The following is a 13,593-nucleotide window of genomic DNA, read 5'->3' as shown; positions in this document are numbered from 1 at the left end:
TCCAGCTAATTTTTTTGCTATTTTTAGTAGAGATGGGGAGTCTCGTTCTTGCTCAGGCTGGTCTCGAACTCCTGAGCTCAAATGATCCACCCCCCTCGGCCTCCCAGAGTGCTAGGATTACAGGCGTGAGCCACCACGCGCGGGTGAGATGGACAATTTGAACTCAAAAATAAATATAGATTACAGTGTATAAAATTCCATCAAATACACAAAAAATAATGTTAGGAAATATATTACTTATATGTTTTCTTTGTTTTTTGGGGCCACATCATTATGATTATGACAATTAATAAAATAATCAAGCTTTTTTCCTTTCTTTTCTGATAAGCTAGTGTTAATGTAATGAAGGCTCATTAGAAAACGCAATTCTTAATAGAAGAATGAGACCTACTCCACGCAGAGGACATGACAGAATTAGAAAACTGCTATTTTTCAACCCTCAGTGAAATAAGTGAAATTAGAAAAATACTAATCAATAAATGCTAAATGATTATATGAAAGAAAAAGGCAGACATTCCCTCGACCCATTCATTGATCAACCTTAGTATAAATAAGTGGACAAACTAGACATGTGCATCCAAATCCACTAGCTGAATAGGGATGTTCTGGAAGCTTAAAATACAGAGTGACTTTGAAATATTTAGTACCAAAAATATACTTCTTTAATAACATTATATTAATCACATATTGTAATGATAATATTTTGAATATATTGGGTTAAATAATTACAATTTCACGTGTTTTTTTTTTTCTTTTATGTTGCTACCAGAAAATTTAAAATGACACACGTGGCTCATACTTTATTTCTATCAGCCATTGCTGCTTGAGCAGATCACCTCCCTTTTCAAAACTCAGGCTGCCTCCTCAAAAGACCAGAGGCAAGCAAGGTTATGAAATAGGAAATTTTAAAATTATTGTTATATTGTTTCCAATTTTGAATATCGTACATATTTATTAATCATAAATGGGATATAACCTTATATACAAGGTTAAAGCGAATATTTTCCAGGCAGCGCCAGGTCCCAGCGCAAAGAGGAAGCAGGGTAGCAGCCCCGAATGTGTGGAATCCCATCCCCCATCACTCCGGGCCCTGAGGGGAGGGGCTTGGCGCCCTATCCAATCAGGGGTGCCGGGGTGGGCACTGTCCAATCAGGAGCAGCAGGAGAGGAAGGGGCGGCCCAGGATTCTGCAGGCGTCTTTGTCACTGGCGTCCGCCAGCCGAACTCAGTGTTCGCCGCTCCTTCTTCTTCAGCTGTGGTGGTGCGAGGTTGCTCTGCCGGGCTTCTGGCGCCCTGCGACCTGCAGACACCGGAAAATCCATAGGGAGGATGTCGGAAGACCACGGAAGCTGGGAAGTGGTGAGTGTGCGGGGCGGGGTGTCCCGGGGGGATTGGAAGGGGCTGGAACAGGCTGTGGCGGAACTTGGGCCTCCCGGGTCAGCTCGGGAGTCTGAGGACGAGTCCCCGCTGGTGCAGCTCGGCCCTGAGGCGCCTCTGGCCACAAAGTGGGGCTGGGCCGGCAGCCAGAACTCCCGGCGCCCTGTCCTGCTCCCGCCTGTGATTTCGGCCTCCCCGGGCAGCTGTGTGTGCCCGCAGCCCCACGTCCCCCCCAGACTGTGCAGTGACCATGGGAGGCGGGGTTCCTGTGTTGGAGGAGCTGAAGTCCGTGGGGTCCCCGTCCCTCCTTTTTCCTGTTAAAAATTAAATTAAGGTGCTGTTAAAATATAAATTTACTAGAGCAAACAGATTTATTAATTAGGAAGCTCCCAGGCATGGTTTGTGGTTTGGGGTCCACTGGAGTGGCTTGAAGGAAAAGCTTTTATAGGTGCATGAGGATTCAGTAATTGCTTGATTACAGTTATGTAGTCGCCTTGTTTAGACTATCCAGGTGGCTGTGTTCTTTTTGTGTAATCAGAGTTTAATTGGCAGTTTAGTAGTTCGTAAAGCCTAAATTTTATTTCTCTGTAAGTTAGTAATTTACCAAAAAAATGCGTTTGGGTTAGATTTCAGTATTCTTTGGTAGGAACCCAGGGCACTAGATTCAGTTCAGTTTAACTTTCTCCTAAATAGTTGTTTTAGCACTCCACAGAGTCTGGTTTTCTCCTGCATTTTCCAAATGTATGGCAAGCAGGTTCTCAAATCCACCACACTGTTCCCCCCGGCGAAACTTGTCTAGGGCTTGTAAGTTTTAAACTTCCAGTTCCTTTCTCACATTCCCAAGTGCCAACTTCCCTGCACCAATTCACAACATTATCAACTATTTGTCCTTTATTTTACTTTCTACAGAGATAGTGTTTTAACTTTTTATCATTTTTTTCACAGAGCAGTGGGTAGCTACTTTAAAAATATTTGTTTTCTGTTTCTGAACATTTCACATAAGAGGAGATCAGAGAATATTCACTTGGGACTCCCCTGTAAAAATATATTTTGCCTCTCCTCCTTCCTTAGGCACACACACCTTACCAGAATGTCTTTGGGTTAAGGTCCTCTTTGGAAACTTTACAGGGTGATGTGTCCTAAGCCACCCTCCTGTCTTTTCATGGTCCCAGCCTTTAGAACTGTCTGGGGGATGACCCAACATGCCCACAGTGGCCCTGTCTCTTAGAGTGTATAGTGAATATCAGCCCTGGGGTCATTTCCCACAAGACAGCCTGAGGTGTGGGGATGGGGCCTCTCAGGGGAGCAGCTGAGTGCCCTAGGGCTGGGAGAAATCTCCTGGTATACCCTTCATTAAAAAAGCTAATCCCTTGGGACATTAATATTTTCTTCCCGCAACCCCAGTTTTTATTTCTTGTAGACACATTGGTAGTCAGCTAGTTTGATGCTGGTATTGATGGGAAAAGACAGAAAAGATTTCCATTTTCTGGATTTTCTCACACTTGTGAAGGGAGAAAAACTATCCCCAAAACAAAGGAAAACCCACACCAGCAAAATGGTGCAAGAACCTACAAAGCAGTTTGCACTTCAGGCCTGAAGTGGGGGAAGTGCAGTATTTCCTGAGAGGATGGTCTTTGAGCACTTTAGTGATCAGAATGGGGGTAGAATGATGTCCCAACTGATAGGATGGCCTAGGTTGGCACTTGAGTCACACATTTCTCTGTTCCTGTCACCACCCTCCCTGGGTTTGTCACATTGAAAATATTTGTTTACTCAACTTTGTTTTATTATCTGTAATGTGAATTTTAGCAGTAGAGCTTGAAAGATAAGAAAATACTTTCAAAGAGTTATGAAAAAAGTAGATTTCAGAAAAGAAATCTGATTATGTATTGACATTTGTTAAAAATTCTCATTTACCTATTTTTTTCCCCAGAGTGAGTGTAGTAAGTTTCTTAGGCCTTTCTTTATTTGGAGGTGATTTTCAATTGTATTCCAGGGCTTAGCTTTGGGAATGCTACCTAGGAAAAAATAGGAAAAAAAATCTCTCTTCCATTTTAGTTGCAGAGAAATGAATACATTTCCACAGAAATTGTGGTAGAAAAATTGGTGAATGATAAAGATTCACCAAAACATCCATTCCTCTCTTTTTTGCTGGGTGGAGAATTTGTGACAGTGGGTAACTCTGTTTTACGTCCTGCTACCTGGATGTTGGAGTTTAATGGTAAATCCTTTGATAGGAGTTGGCAACTCCAAGAAATGTTAACATATGATTGTTTACTAAATGATTTGTTATCATGGAAACAGTAATTAAATAACCTGCTTATTGTCTGAAAGGGACAGATGCTTTTGCTTTTCCTGTTGAGGTATGAAATTTAAGTGCTTTACAATTTCTGTGATATGACAGATATTGTGTTTTTTGTCCATGATTCCTGACTCTCAGCTCTTGTAAGCTTTGTTATTTCCTAAGTGACTAGAGCCATAAGAATATTAATATTCTTATATTAGTATTAATATCTTTTATTAAATTTAATTTTTTAAAATGTTTGGTCTTTTTTTCTTGTTTTCCAAAGTAGCTCCTGAATGGTAAGTGAAAATAGTCTTGTTATTTACAATAAACCTTTCAAACATACCTAAGCTTATGTTAATGAGGTGGTTTATTGCAAAACCCCTAGAAACCACTGGATAGGAGGCTGGTTGCCAGGGGAACCATCCAAGTGCTTAGAGGGATGAAAGTTTTAGTTCCACTCCCAACCTATGGGGAGGGGACAGGGGCTGAAGGTTAAGTTGATTATAAGTGGTCTACAGTTAAACTATGCCTATGAAACGAAACTTCCATAAAAAACCCAAAAGACAGGGCTTGGGGAACTTTCAGATAGCTAAACATGTGGTGGTTCTTGGAAGGTAGGGAGCCTGGCAAGGGCTTGAAAGCTCTGCAGCCAGCTCTGCACCCCTTCCCCCTTACCTTGCGCTATGTTTCTTTTCACCTGTTTTGTTTTTTTTTTTCTTTTCTTTTTTTTTTTTTGAGACAGAGTCTGGCTCTGTTGCCCGAGCTAGAGTGCCCTGGCATCAGCCAGCTCACAGCAACCTCAGACTCCTGGGCTTAAGCAATCCTCCTGCCTCAGCCTCCCGAGTAGCTGGGACCACGGGCATGTGCCACCATGCCCGGCTAATTTTTTTTCTGTATATATTTTTAGCTGTACAGATAATTTCTTTCTATTTTTAGTAGAGATGGGGTCTCACTCTTGCTCAGGCTGGTCTCAAACTCCTGACCTCGAGCGATCCACCCGCCTTGGCCTCCCAGAGTGCTAGGATTACAGGCATGAGCCACTGCGCCTGGCCTTACCTGGTTTTTTATTTGTATCTTTTAAAATATCCTTTATAATAAACCAGTAAATATAAGTACGTGTTTCCCTGAGTTTTTTGAGCTGATCTAGCAAATTAATCAAATCTACAGAGGGGATCATGGAACTCCAACTTGAAGCTGGTTGGTCAGAAGTTTTGTAGCCCTGGACTTGTAACTGGTATCTGAAGGAAGGACAGTTTTGTGGGACTGGGTCCTCAACCTGTGTGATTTGATGCTGTCTCCAGGTAGATGGTGTCAGAATTGAGCTATATTTGGAGACATTTAACTGGTGTCTCCTGCAAAATTGCTTGTTTGTTAATAGAAATTTGCACACATTTAGTCAAAGAAGTCTTCTGTGTTGATTGTTGTGTGTGAAAGCAGAGGAAAAGCATATCTGGTTTGAGTTTTTTCCTTCAGAATTTACTTCCCTTCTATAAATGTAAACAGTGAGCTAAAGCAATTTTGCTGGATTCTTCAAACACTGGATATTTTCTCACTTACAATTAAATTAATAACCCTGACTGAGAAGCAGAGACAAGAGCCCTGTGACTCCAAGCTAAGGCCAATCTTGAGCCTGCAAAAGGAGTTCGTTGAAGACCTAGTGACTTCTTCCTGAAGGGCCTCCCCTGCAGGTGTCCCAGCCTGTTCACACCAGCCATGGAAGAAGCCCTGGAAAGATGGGGACCCACAGGAACATTTGGTTGGGTTTGAGATGGTAGGAGTGTATGATGCCCCTTCTGAGAATACAATTGTTATTATTCTGGAGATGTTTTCAAATAAGACAAATTCAGATTTAGATGAGAAGTGACTTTATTGCAAAGAAGTATTGCAATAGGGAGAAAGCTCCAAATATAAGATCTGCAAGCATCTCAAAGGTTAGGCAGAAAAGAACTTTCTTTGATAGGCAGGAGTAAATAAGGTTAGAAGACAGCTGTGGGGGGAGGGAGCGAAGGCAGGATGTGGAGTGGCAAAATTATATGGTAAATCAGAGACCGTACACAAAGGAGAGTTGATTGCTTTAATAACAGCTATTTTCCAGGATTCCCTGCTAGCCCCATCTAACCCCACCACTTTCCCTTGCCATACACATCCCTTCCATTTAGCCATTCCTAACTGTAGCAATTTTAATGAAATGGTAAATGTAACTAAAGTGTTTTGCTGAGTTCAATGAGTAGTTATATCAAATTATTGAACTTGAGAAGGAGGGTTATGGGAACCCCTGATTCATAGGCAGTTATTCATAAGTATAGATGGGCCCTCAGGGCTTGCAACTGGCATCTGAAGTGTGAACACTAATGTGGGCCTGAGCTCTGAACTTGTAGGGTCTGTGCTAACTCTGGGTGATGTCAGAATTGAATTGTTGGACCACCAGTTAGTGTTGGAGCATTGATTGATGTTCAGCAAATGCCGCACATTTGGTATCAGAAGTCTTGTCAGAATAGTGGCATCACAGGTCAAAACCTTAAACTGACTCTAGGTGAGTTATCACTGGTGAGAATTGAGACCCTGGAGGAGGGAACATTTTCACCCCACCCTGTGAGGAAAAACAGTAGGGTGAGTGGAGTATCCAGAATAATATTTCCAAACTTCTCAGGTTGCTCAGAATGAAATTTCCCAACTTCTCAGGTTTCTCTCACTACCTGGGAGTGAGCCATGCTGGGCCCCAACACCACAGTGAGAGTGGTCCCCAAGCTTGGAAATATGTTTAATCTGTTCAGTATGGGCTTCCTTGTAAACTGTGGATGAAACAGGCTGCTTACCTGAGCTGTTTCCCTTCTGTTTCCTTTATAAAATATTACTGCCATATAATTCCAATTTTCCCAAGTATTTAAGAATTTTATTACATGATGTGAATGTAAGATTCTTATTTTCTTGCTGCAAAATCTATGTGGATTATGTGATACAGTCTGAAGAAGCAAAGAGCATTCTTGGAATAGTTTTATGTAGAATTTAAGTAATAAGGATATTGTTTGTATCCTTGTTATATATAATAAGAATTGCCTCTGGCAGTTCTGGTGTGCTGCCTGATCTCATCTCTCTTCTTCACCCAGAGGTGACTGCCAGCCTGAATCTTTTCATTATTCTTTGTAGCTCAACTATTTATTTACCAAGAAGCAGATTGGTAAGAGGTTTGCCTGAGAGGCAAAGAAAGGTTTGTCTGAGAGGTTTGCTCAGTTTTGCCTTTTTTTTAGTAACTTAATGTTACCTTTAATATTCTGTTAATATTATGCTAAAAAGGTTTTTATATGGTTTTTGTGCCTCAATCTATGACACATGCTGTGCTGTCTGAGGCTGTGGGTCACCCAATTTACTCATCCCTTCCACAGCTAATGGAACTTTAATTGTTTCAAGTGAATTTTTTGGTGTTATTGACAAGAACATTATTGGTTTTATCCCCAAAGTGCTAACAATTTGTATATTTTTGACCTAAAGGAAGAAACTGAAGCACAAAATACAATTTTAAAGGGTTTACCTGAGCCAGGGTGAGGAAAGCTGTTAATACTTAGAAGACTCAGACCCAAGTAACATTGGCTATGAGCTCCATTTGGTGTTTGTTACAAGCAGGTTTTTAAAGGCAAAAGGGGAACAAAGAGGTGGGCCAGTGCAAAGTCGTTTGTCAGGAATTCTTATTGATTTATACAAACATTGATTGGTAATTGGCTATACATTGTTTAACAATGAAGTATGAGTTACGGCATCCAGCATGTGGCATTGTTAGTTTAATTTATAGCTACTTGTGGTGTCAGTCAGTGTAGAGTCCACATAGCAAACAGTTTCTAGAGGTGATTACTTAGTTCAAGGGTCAAAATCGGGAGTAAGAAGTGACTGCTGCCTCATTTCTGTATCTCTCTGGTCTTGATAATTTATAGGAGGCTTGCATTTTTCAGATAAAAAAGTTTTGTTTCTTTCTCATTTCTCCCTTTTAACCAAAATATTTTCTTTTGAAAGCTTTGATGATCAAAGTCTGAGTGTCTAGGTGTCCCTCATTACTGGGAAGGCTCATTCCCAGACAGTACTGTCCTACAGTGGGAAAGGGGGGAAGAGGAGACATCTCAGTGAGAAATTTTAAGAGCACCCAAAAGTCAAATTGGGATGGCATCACAGAGTGCCAAGAATGAGACTTCAGTCAAGTCATTGATTTACATAGCTGCTTATTTTATTATCTCTAGTCTTTGGAATACCATGATTTTAATTTTCTTGGAAGAAGTAAAACAGTGAGAGATACATAGTATTAATAATTTGCATAGTAGAAATATAATGCACATAAGGATAACACAAAAGAGAATTTGTATGCCAGAACAACAACAAAAGTCTATTCCATTAAGGAGCCAACTAAAAACATCAGGAAGAAAATTAAATCCAGGTTCTTAATAAGTAGCTAGTTGTAGCCAAGTGGCCTCTTTTCTGATTTTTTTCTAGATGAGTTTTTATTTCATGAGAAGTGTTTATACACACACACACACACACACACACACACACACACACACACACACGAGATATTTGCCACCATTCTTACATCTCCTTGCTCAGGCAATATATAATCTAAAGCAATGTGATTGTCTAGTACAACCTCAGCCAGTGAATCAGTGGCTTTTTGTTGACCTGTGATGGAGGCAGAAGTATCACTAATCAGCAGTTTTTTCTAATATTATAGAAAGTTTTCTAATCAAGTGTCCATGGGTATTGACGCCTCATTAAGGCAAAAGTATTCTACCAGTAAAATGCATGTAGCTATTTTCTTGATGGACAGGCAGGTAATTAGCAGGTTTCCCCCAAGTAGACTCTCCATCTAAAACAGATTGGTGGTGATACCTAGAGAAAATTTTGAGGTAAGTAGTCCAGTGTTGGGTTTCTTCAGAGCGATCTATAGATAAAGGCATGACCAAATATTATAAGAGATATTGACCTTCAATTTAGCAGCACTGGAATTTGTCAGCAATACCTGATATAGTTCCTTACATCAAGGTTAGAGGGAGTCTTTTTTGAGAGTATTTTTAATAAACATAATTTCAAGGTTGAAGGTCATGATCTTCAATGTCTACATGTCCTGGGAGCTCAATGTTAAAAGAATCTTTAATTAATTTAAATTTTTTAATGAGAAGCTTTGTAAGGCATTTACAATAATGAAGAATATCACCTTTAAGATCTGGTTTGTATGCTATTTAATCCAGGTACCTAAGCTTTCCTGTTATTATTTTAAAGGGAGAATGCTGATGTTTTCCTAAGGAGGTAGTACATAAATTAAACATACCAACAAAAGAGCCTTAGGCCAGGGAAGGTTAAAACTTTCTGTAAACTTTGTCAATTGATTTTATTACCCTATTTGTATATTCCACTAGTCTGTAAGTCTGAGGGTTGTATGCACAATGGAAATGCTGAAAAATTGGCCATATGTTGCAAATATACTGAATTATTTGACCAGTGAAAGCAGTTTCTCAGTCTCTGTCAAGGCATACAGGCATACTCCTATTCCCTGCAGGAATAGGAAAAGTCTTAAAAGTGTCAAAGTACAATCAAAGAAATTTGGTCACTTTTTTTTTTTTTTACAGTTTACTGAAAAGAACCCAGGTCTTTTATTATGTCCTATTAATACTTGATAAAAATCTTAAGTGGAAGAGCCAAATTTTACCCTTGTATTGTTAATGTTTAACCTAACTTTAACAAAACTTTACAAGTAAATCTATTCAATCTCAGTCTGCTTTGACCACTCAAAGTAAGATTTCCATATACCTTTTATAACTTCTTACAATTTTTCCATTCTCTTTATTTCTCTATCTTTCTATACCCTCTCTGTTTATTCATTTCATTTTTTTCTTCTTTATTTTTTCAATTAAACCTTTAAATAACCTCTAAACTAGGCAAAGTTACTTTTTTTTTTAACCGGAGACCACATCTTTATGTCTATTTTTGTAACCTTTACACCAGAAAACACATCTTATTTTTTTCTCACATAAATGAGAAATTGCAAATTTAAGTTTCTTTTCTTTTTTCTTTTCTTTTTTTTTGAGACAGATTCTCACTTTGTTGCCCGGGCTAGAGAGCAGTGGCATCATCAGAGCTCACTGCGACTTCAAACTCCTTGGCTCAAGGGATCTTCCTGCTTCAGCCTCCTGAGTAGATGAGACTACAAATGTGTGCCACCATGTCTGGATAATTTTTCTATTTTTTGTAGAGATGGGATCTCCCTGTGTTGCTCAGGCTGGCCTTGAACTGCCCTCAAGTGACATTCCAGCCTCAGCCTCCCACAGTGCTGGGATTATAAGAATGAGCCACAACACCTGGCTCACATCTTATTTTCTTTGTACAATCTGTATGTGGAATTGTTTCTCTTTTCTCTAGTTTTAGTTATCATACATTAGTCAGAATTTTAAATCTTAGTAGCTTTTAATTTATAGTGAAAACATAAGAAGTAGGGACATTTAACTGTGAGTCACATACTAACAATTTATGAGTATGCTTTTTAAAATTTTTAGAAACATAGGCTTCGTATAGAATATTTTTTCAATGTGAAACAAGACATATTTATTTATTTATTTATTTATTTTTTTTTTGAGACAGAGTGTCACTTTGTTGCCCGGGCTAGAGTGAGTGCCGTGGCGTCAGCCTCGCTCACAGCAACCTCAAACTCCTGGGCTTAAGCGATCCTACTGCCTCAGCCTCCCGAGTAGCTGGGACTACAGGCATGTGCCACCATGCCCGGCTAATTTTTTCTATATATATTTTTAGTTGTCCAGATAGTTTATTTCTATTTTTAGTAGAGACGGGGTCTCGCTCAGGCTGGTCTCGAACTCCTGACCTTGAGCGATCCACCCGCCTCGGCCTCCCAGAGTGCTAGGATTACAGGCGTGAGCCACCGCGCCCGGCCAAGACATATTTATTAATAGATCTAGATATCTTTGTTCTCTGACATAAAAAGCCAAAAGTCTATAAGCTTAAACTCAAATTTAGTAATTAATGTCTTAGCATTATATCTTATTTGGAAATGACCTATATATTCAGTGAATTTCCATAATTTAGCTTAGCAAAACTCTAAGGGTATAGTTACAAAAATATTTGAGTATACTTTTTAAGTAAATATATTACTTATAAGTAAGTAACTTATAACTTACTAGTCAATTTATAAACTTTTATTCAATTTATGCCTGTTGTATTTATTTATGTGTTTACTTATTTTTTTTTTTTTTTTGAGACAGAGTCTTGCTCTGTTACCCAGGCTAGAGTGCCATGGCGTCAGCCTAGCTCACAACAACCTCTAACTCCTGGGCTCAAGGATCCTCCTGCCTCAGTCTCCCAAGTAGCTGGGACTACAGGCATACTCTATGACATCCAGCTAATTTTTCTATTATCAGTAGAGACGGGATCTCACTCTTCCTCAGCTGGTCTCTGAACTCTTAACCTCAAGTGATCCTCCCGCCTCAGTCTCCCAGAGTGCTAGGATTGCAGGCGTGAACCACCATGCCTGGCCTATTTATTTATTCTTAACAATTATGTTTATAAAATCTCATGAAACATTTGAAAAATCTAGCCCTCATCTCAAAGTTGAACTTGTTTTTAGCCATTTTTATATTCCTATATATTAGGCAATTATAAAAGCAATAACATTCAAGTTAAATACATAGATATTTGGCTGATAAGTCAGAAGGCATAGTTGTTTTTATTAAACTGACAGGCTAGTCATATTTACCAAAATATTGACTCAAGTCATATGAACTTGAAAAATATCTGGGCTTCTTTATTTAATTTATGACCACTAATTTACCTTTAAGTTAATTCAATACCATGCAGACCATGTACAACACACATGTATAGATGTATACATACATGTAGGCACAATATATGACTTACACATGTACACATTCATGCATCTAAAAGCCAAAGAGAATGCAGAGTTAAATGTAAAAGAAAGAACTTTAGACCAGAGAGGAAGCTGCCTACCCAAAAGTCTTGGGGTTCCATGAGGAAAAGGGAATATCCTGTCAAAAAAGGAGAATTCTGTGGTGTCTTCTCTGTGTTTCTCAAGCGGTCCTCAGGCTACTATTGATAGAAGTTTCCTTTAGGTCCCTTCACATGGTGTCAAAGATGGCAAGGGGAAGGAAAGACAGAAGTAAATGGAAGTCCTAGAGGAACTAATCTGAGATCTTATTTTCCATGAGACCAATAACGTTTTACATTATCCTTGGCAAGAATCACATCAACTAGAGGAAGAACAGATAAGAGGGAGCACATATAGTTAACAGGTGTTTAAAAGAGAGGAATTAAGTTGACTGAGAAGTTATTAATTGAGAGAACTTAAGCCTCAGGTAAATATATTTGTACTTACATAGCCTAAATATTAGTATAAATAAGTGAACTTTTGATTATAGAGCACTTAAAAAATTTTCTTTTATCTTGTAAATAGCAAAGACTTCTGTTTCTTGGCCTTTTCTTTTTGACATTTACACCAAGAAGGAGTTTTGGAGGAGGGTCTTATTTGTTTATTAGGGTAATCACTATTTAAAGCTGTTTGTCTTTGCAATGTTTTAATAAACTGTTTCCTTTTTTTTTGCGTATACGGTTTCATTTGCCTTAAAAGAGAAGGCCATACAAAGAAAACAACAACAAAAAGAGTTTATATTACACTCTAAATATAAAACAAAAATTTAAAGAGTCAATAAAACAGGAAAACAAAAGCTATCCAAGGGGGTTCGAAAAGGTTACAAATGGATATTCCAAAAGGTCAAGTCATAACAAATAAGATTTTTTTCTTTTAGTTTCTTTCTTTTGTACAGTATAAGCAATCACAGGAATATACAAATAATTTAAAACAAACAAATCAAATTCTTATAAATGTTTCTTGCCTAAGCTAGAGGTATCCACTGAGAAATGAAAGTTTATGGTGAGTCTAAAGAACTTTACTTTTCTTGGAAATTCAATCTCAGCTGGAATACTATTTAGCTAATTCATCTCCAAGGGACTGAGAAGGGAATGGGAAAGATTATTGTGTCTTTTGTAAATTATTCAGCAATGTCAAACAGGCAGTTTGAGCATTTAAAGAGTTTTCTGTGGGAGTTAAAGGATAGCCCTCTAAAAAGTACTTTCAAATTGATTATTGTCAGATTCCAGCCAGGAGAAACAGAAAGTAGGCCTCTCATTAAATTTGTCTGGTTTTAAACCTGCCTTTTCCAATTGTGTTTGCGAATATACTAGTTCAGGAATTTCAAAAGAACTCAATTCAGCCATTGTATTTTTGGGTCATCTTGTGTCATGTGGGTCCATTTACTAGGCATTTGCAAGATGGATGTAATATACATAAATTTAGCTGGTGTTTCCAAGTGGGTTTGACCCATAAGAGAAAGCTCAATTTTAACATGCAGTTTTCCAACATTGAGGAGCTTTTTAAAAGTGATCAAGGCCAGAATAGTGTACCAGGTCAAAGTGTGCTACTTATGAGCATCACTCCTCAAGGTGTCACCCAAGAGTTAGGAATCACTCTCTAACATGTCTTAGAATCTCTGATTATCTTGTTAAAAGAGTGCTCAAGGTGGTGGGTGACCAGTCCATAGGTGCATCTTCCAGCCTAGCTGAAAGTTCCTGCAGAATTCTTTCAGGGAGGCCCTGAGACTGCTACACATCAATGAGAAATGTCCCTCTAAGTCACCTCTCTAAAGTCTCTAGTTGCCTAGAGGGTCTGAGTGGGTCAGAGGGAGCAATTGATTCTTCTTTTTGGGGTGAGAAAATTCATCCTCATGCATTTTTTTTGGTTTCAATGTAACAGGAATTGGTCACAAATTTTAAAAAAGTCTAACTTACAAAAATAGCTTAAATTTTAAAAACATGCTATGTAACTTCATGCCAAAAGAAGTTAGAACCACCAGTGCCAGCCTGTCAATACCA

General features: G+C 38.7%; 1 protein-coding gene across 1 annotated transcript in view; it reads left to right on the top strand.

Moving 5' to 3' along the window:
* The first annotated feature begins 1,185 nt into the window (after positions 1-1,185).
* The window catches only part of LOC123649398 (zinc finger protein 682-like), a 45,660-nt gene continuing 33,252 nt past the window's right edge, over positions 1,186-13,593 (top strand). The window contains exon 1 of the mRNA XM_045567520.1: positions 1,186-1,358. Coding sequence (XP_045423476.1) covers positions 1,329-1,358 — 30 coding nt within the window. The 5' untranslated portion in view covers positions 1,186-1,328. The remainder of the gene's footprint in view (positions 1,359-13,593) is intronic.

This window comes from Lemur catta, chromosome 13, assembly GCF_020740605.2.
Source record: "Lemur catta isolate mLemCat1 chromosome 13, mLemCat1.pri, whole genome shotgun sequence".
NCBI classification, from domain to species: Eukaryota; Metazoa; Chordata; class Mammalia; order Primates; family Lemuridae; genus Lemur; species Lemur catta.
This window is presented reverse-complemented; position numbering and strand designations above follow the sequence as displayed.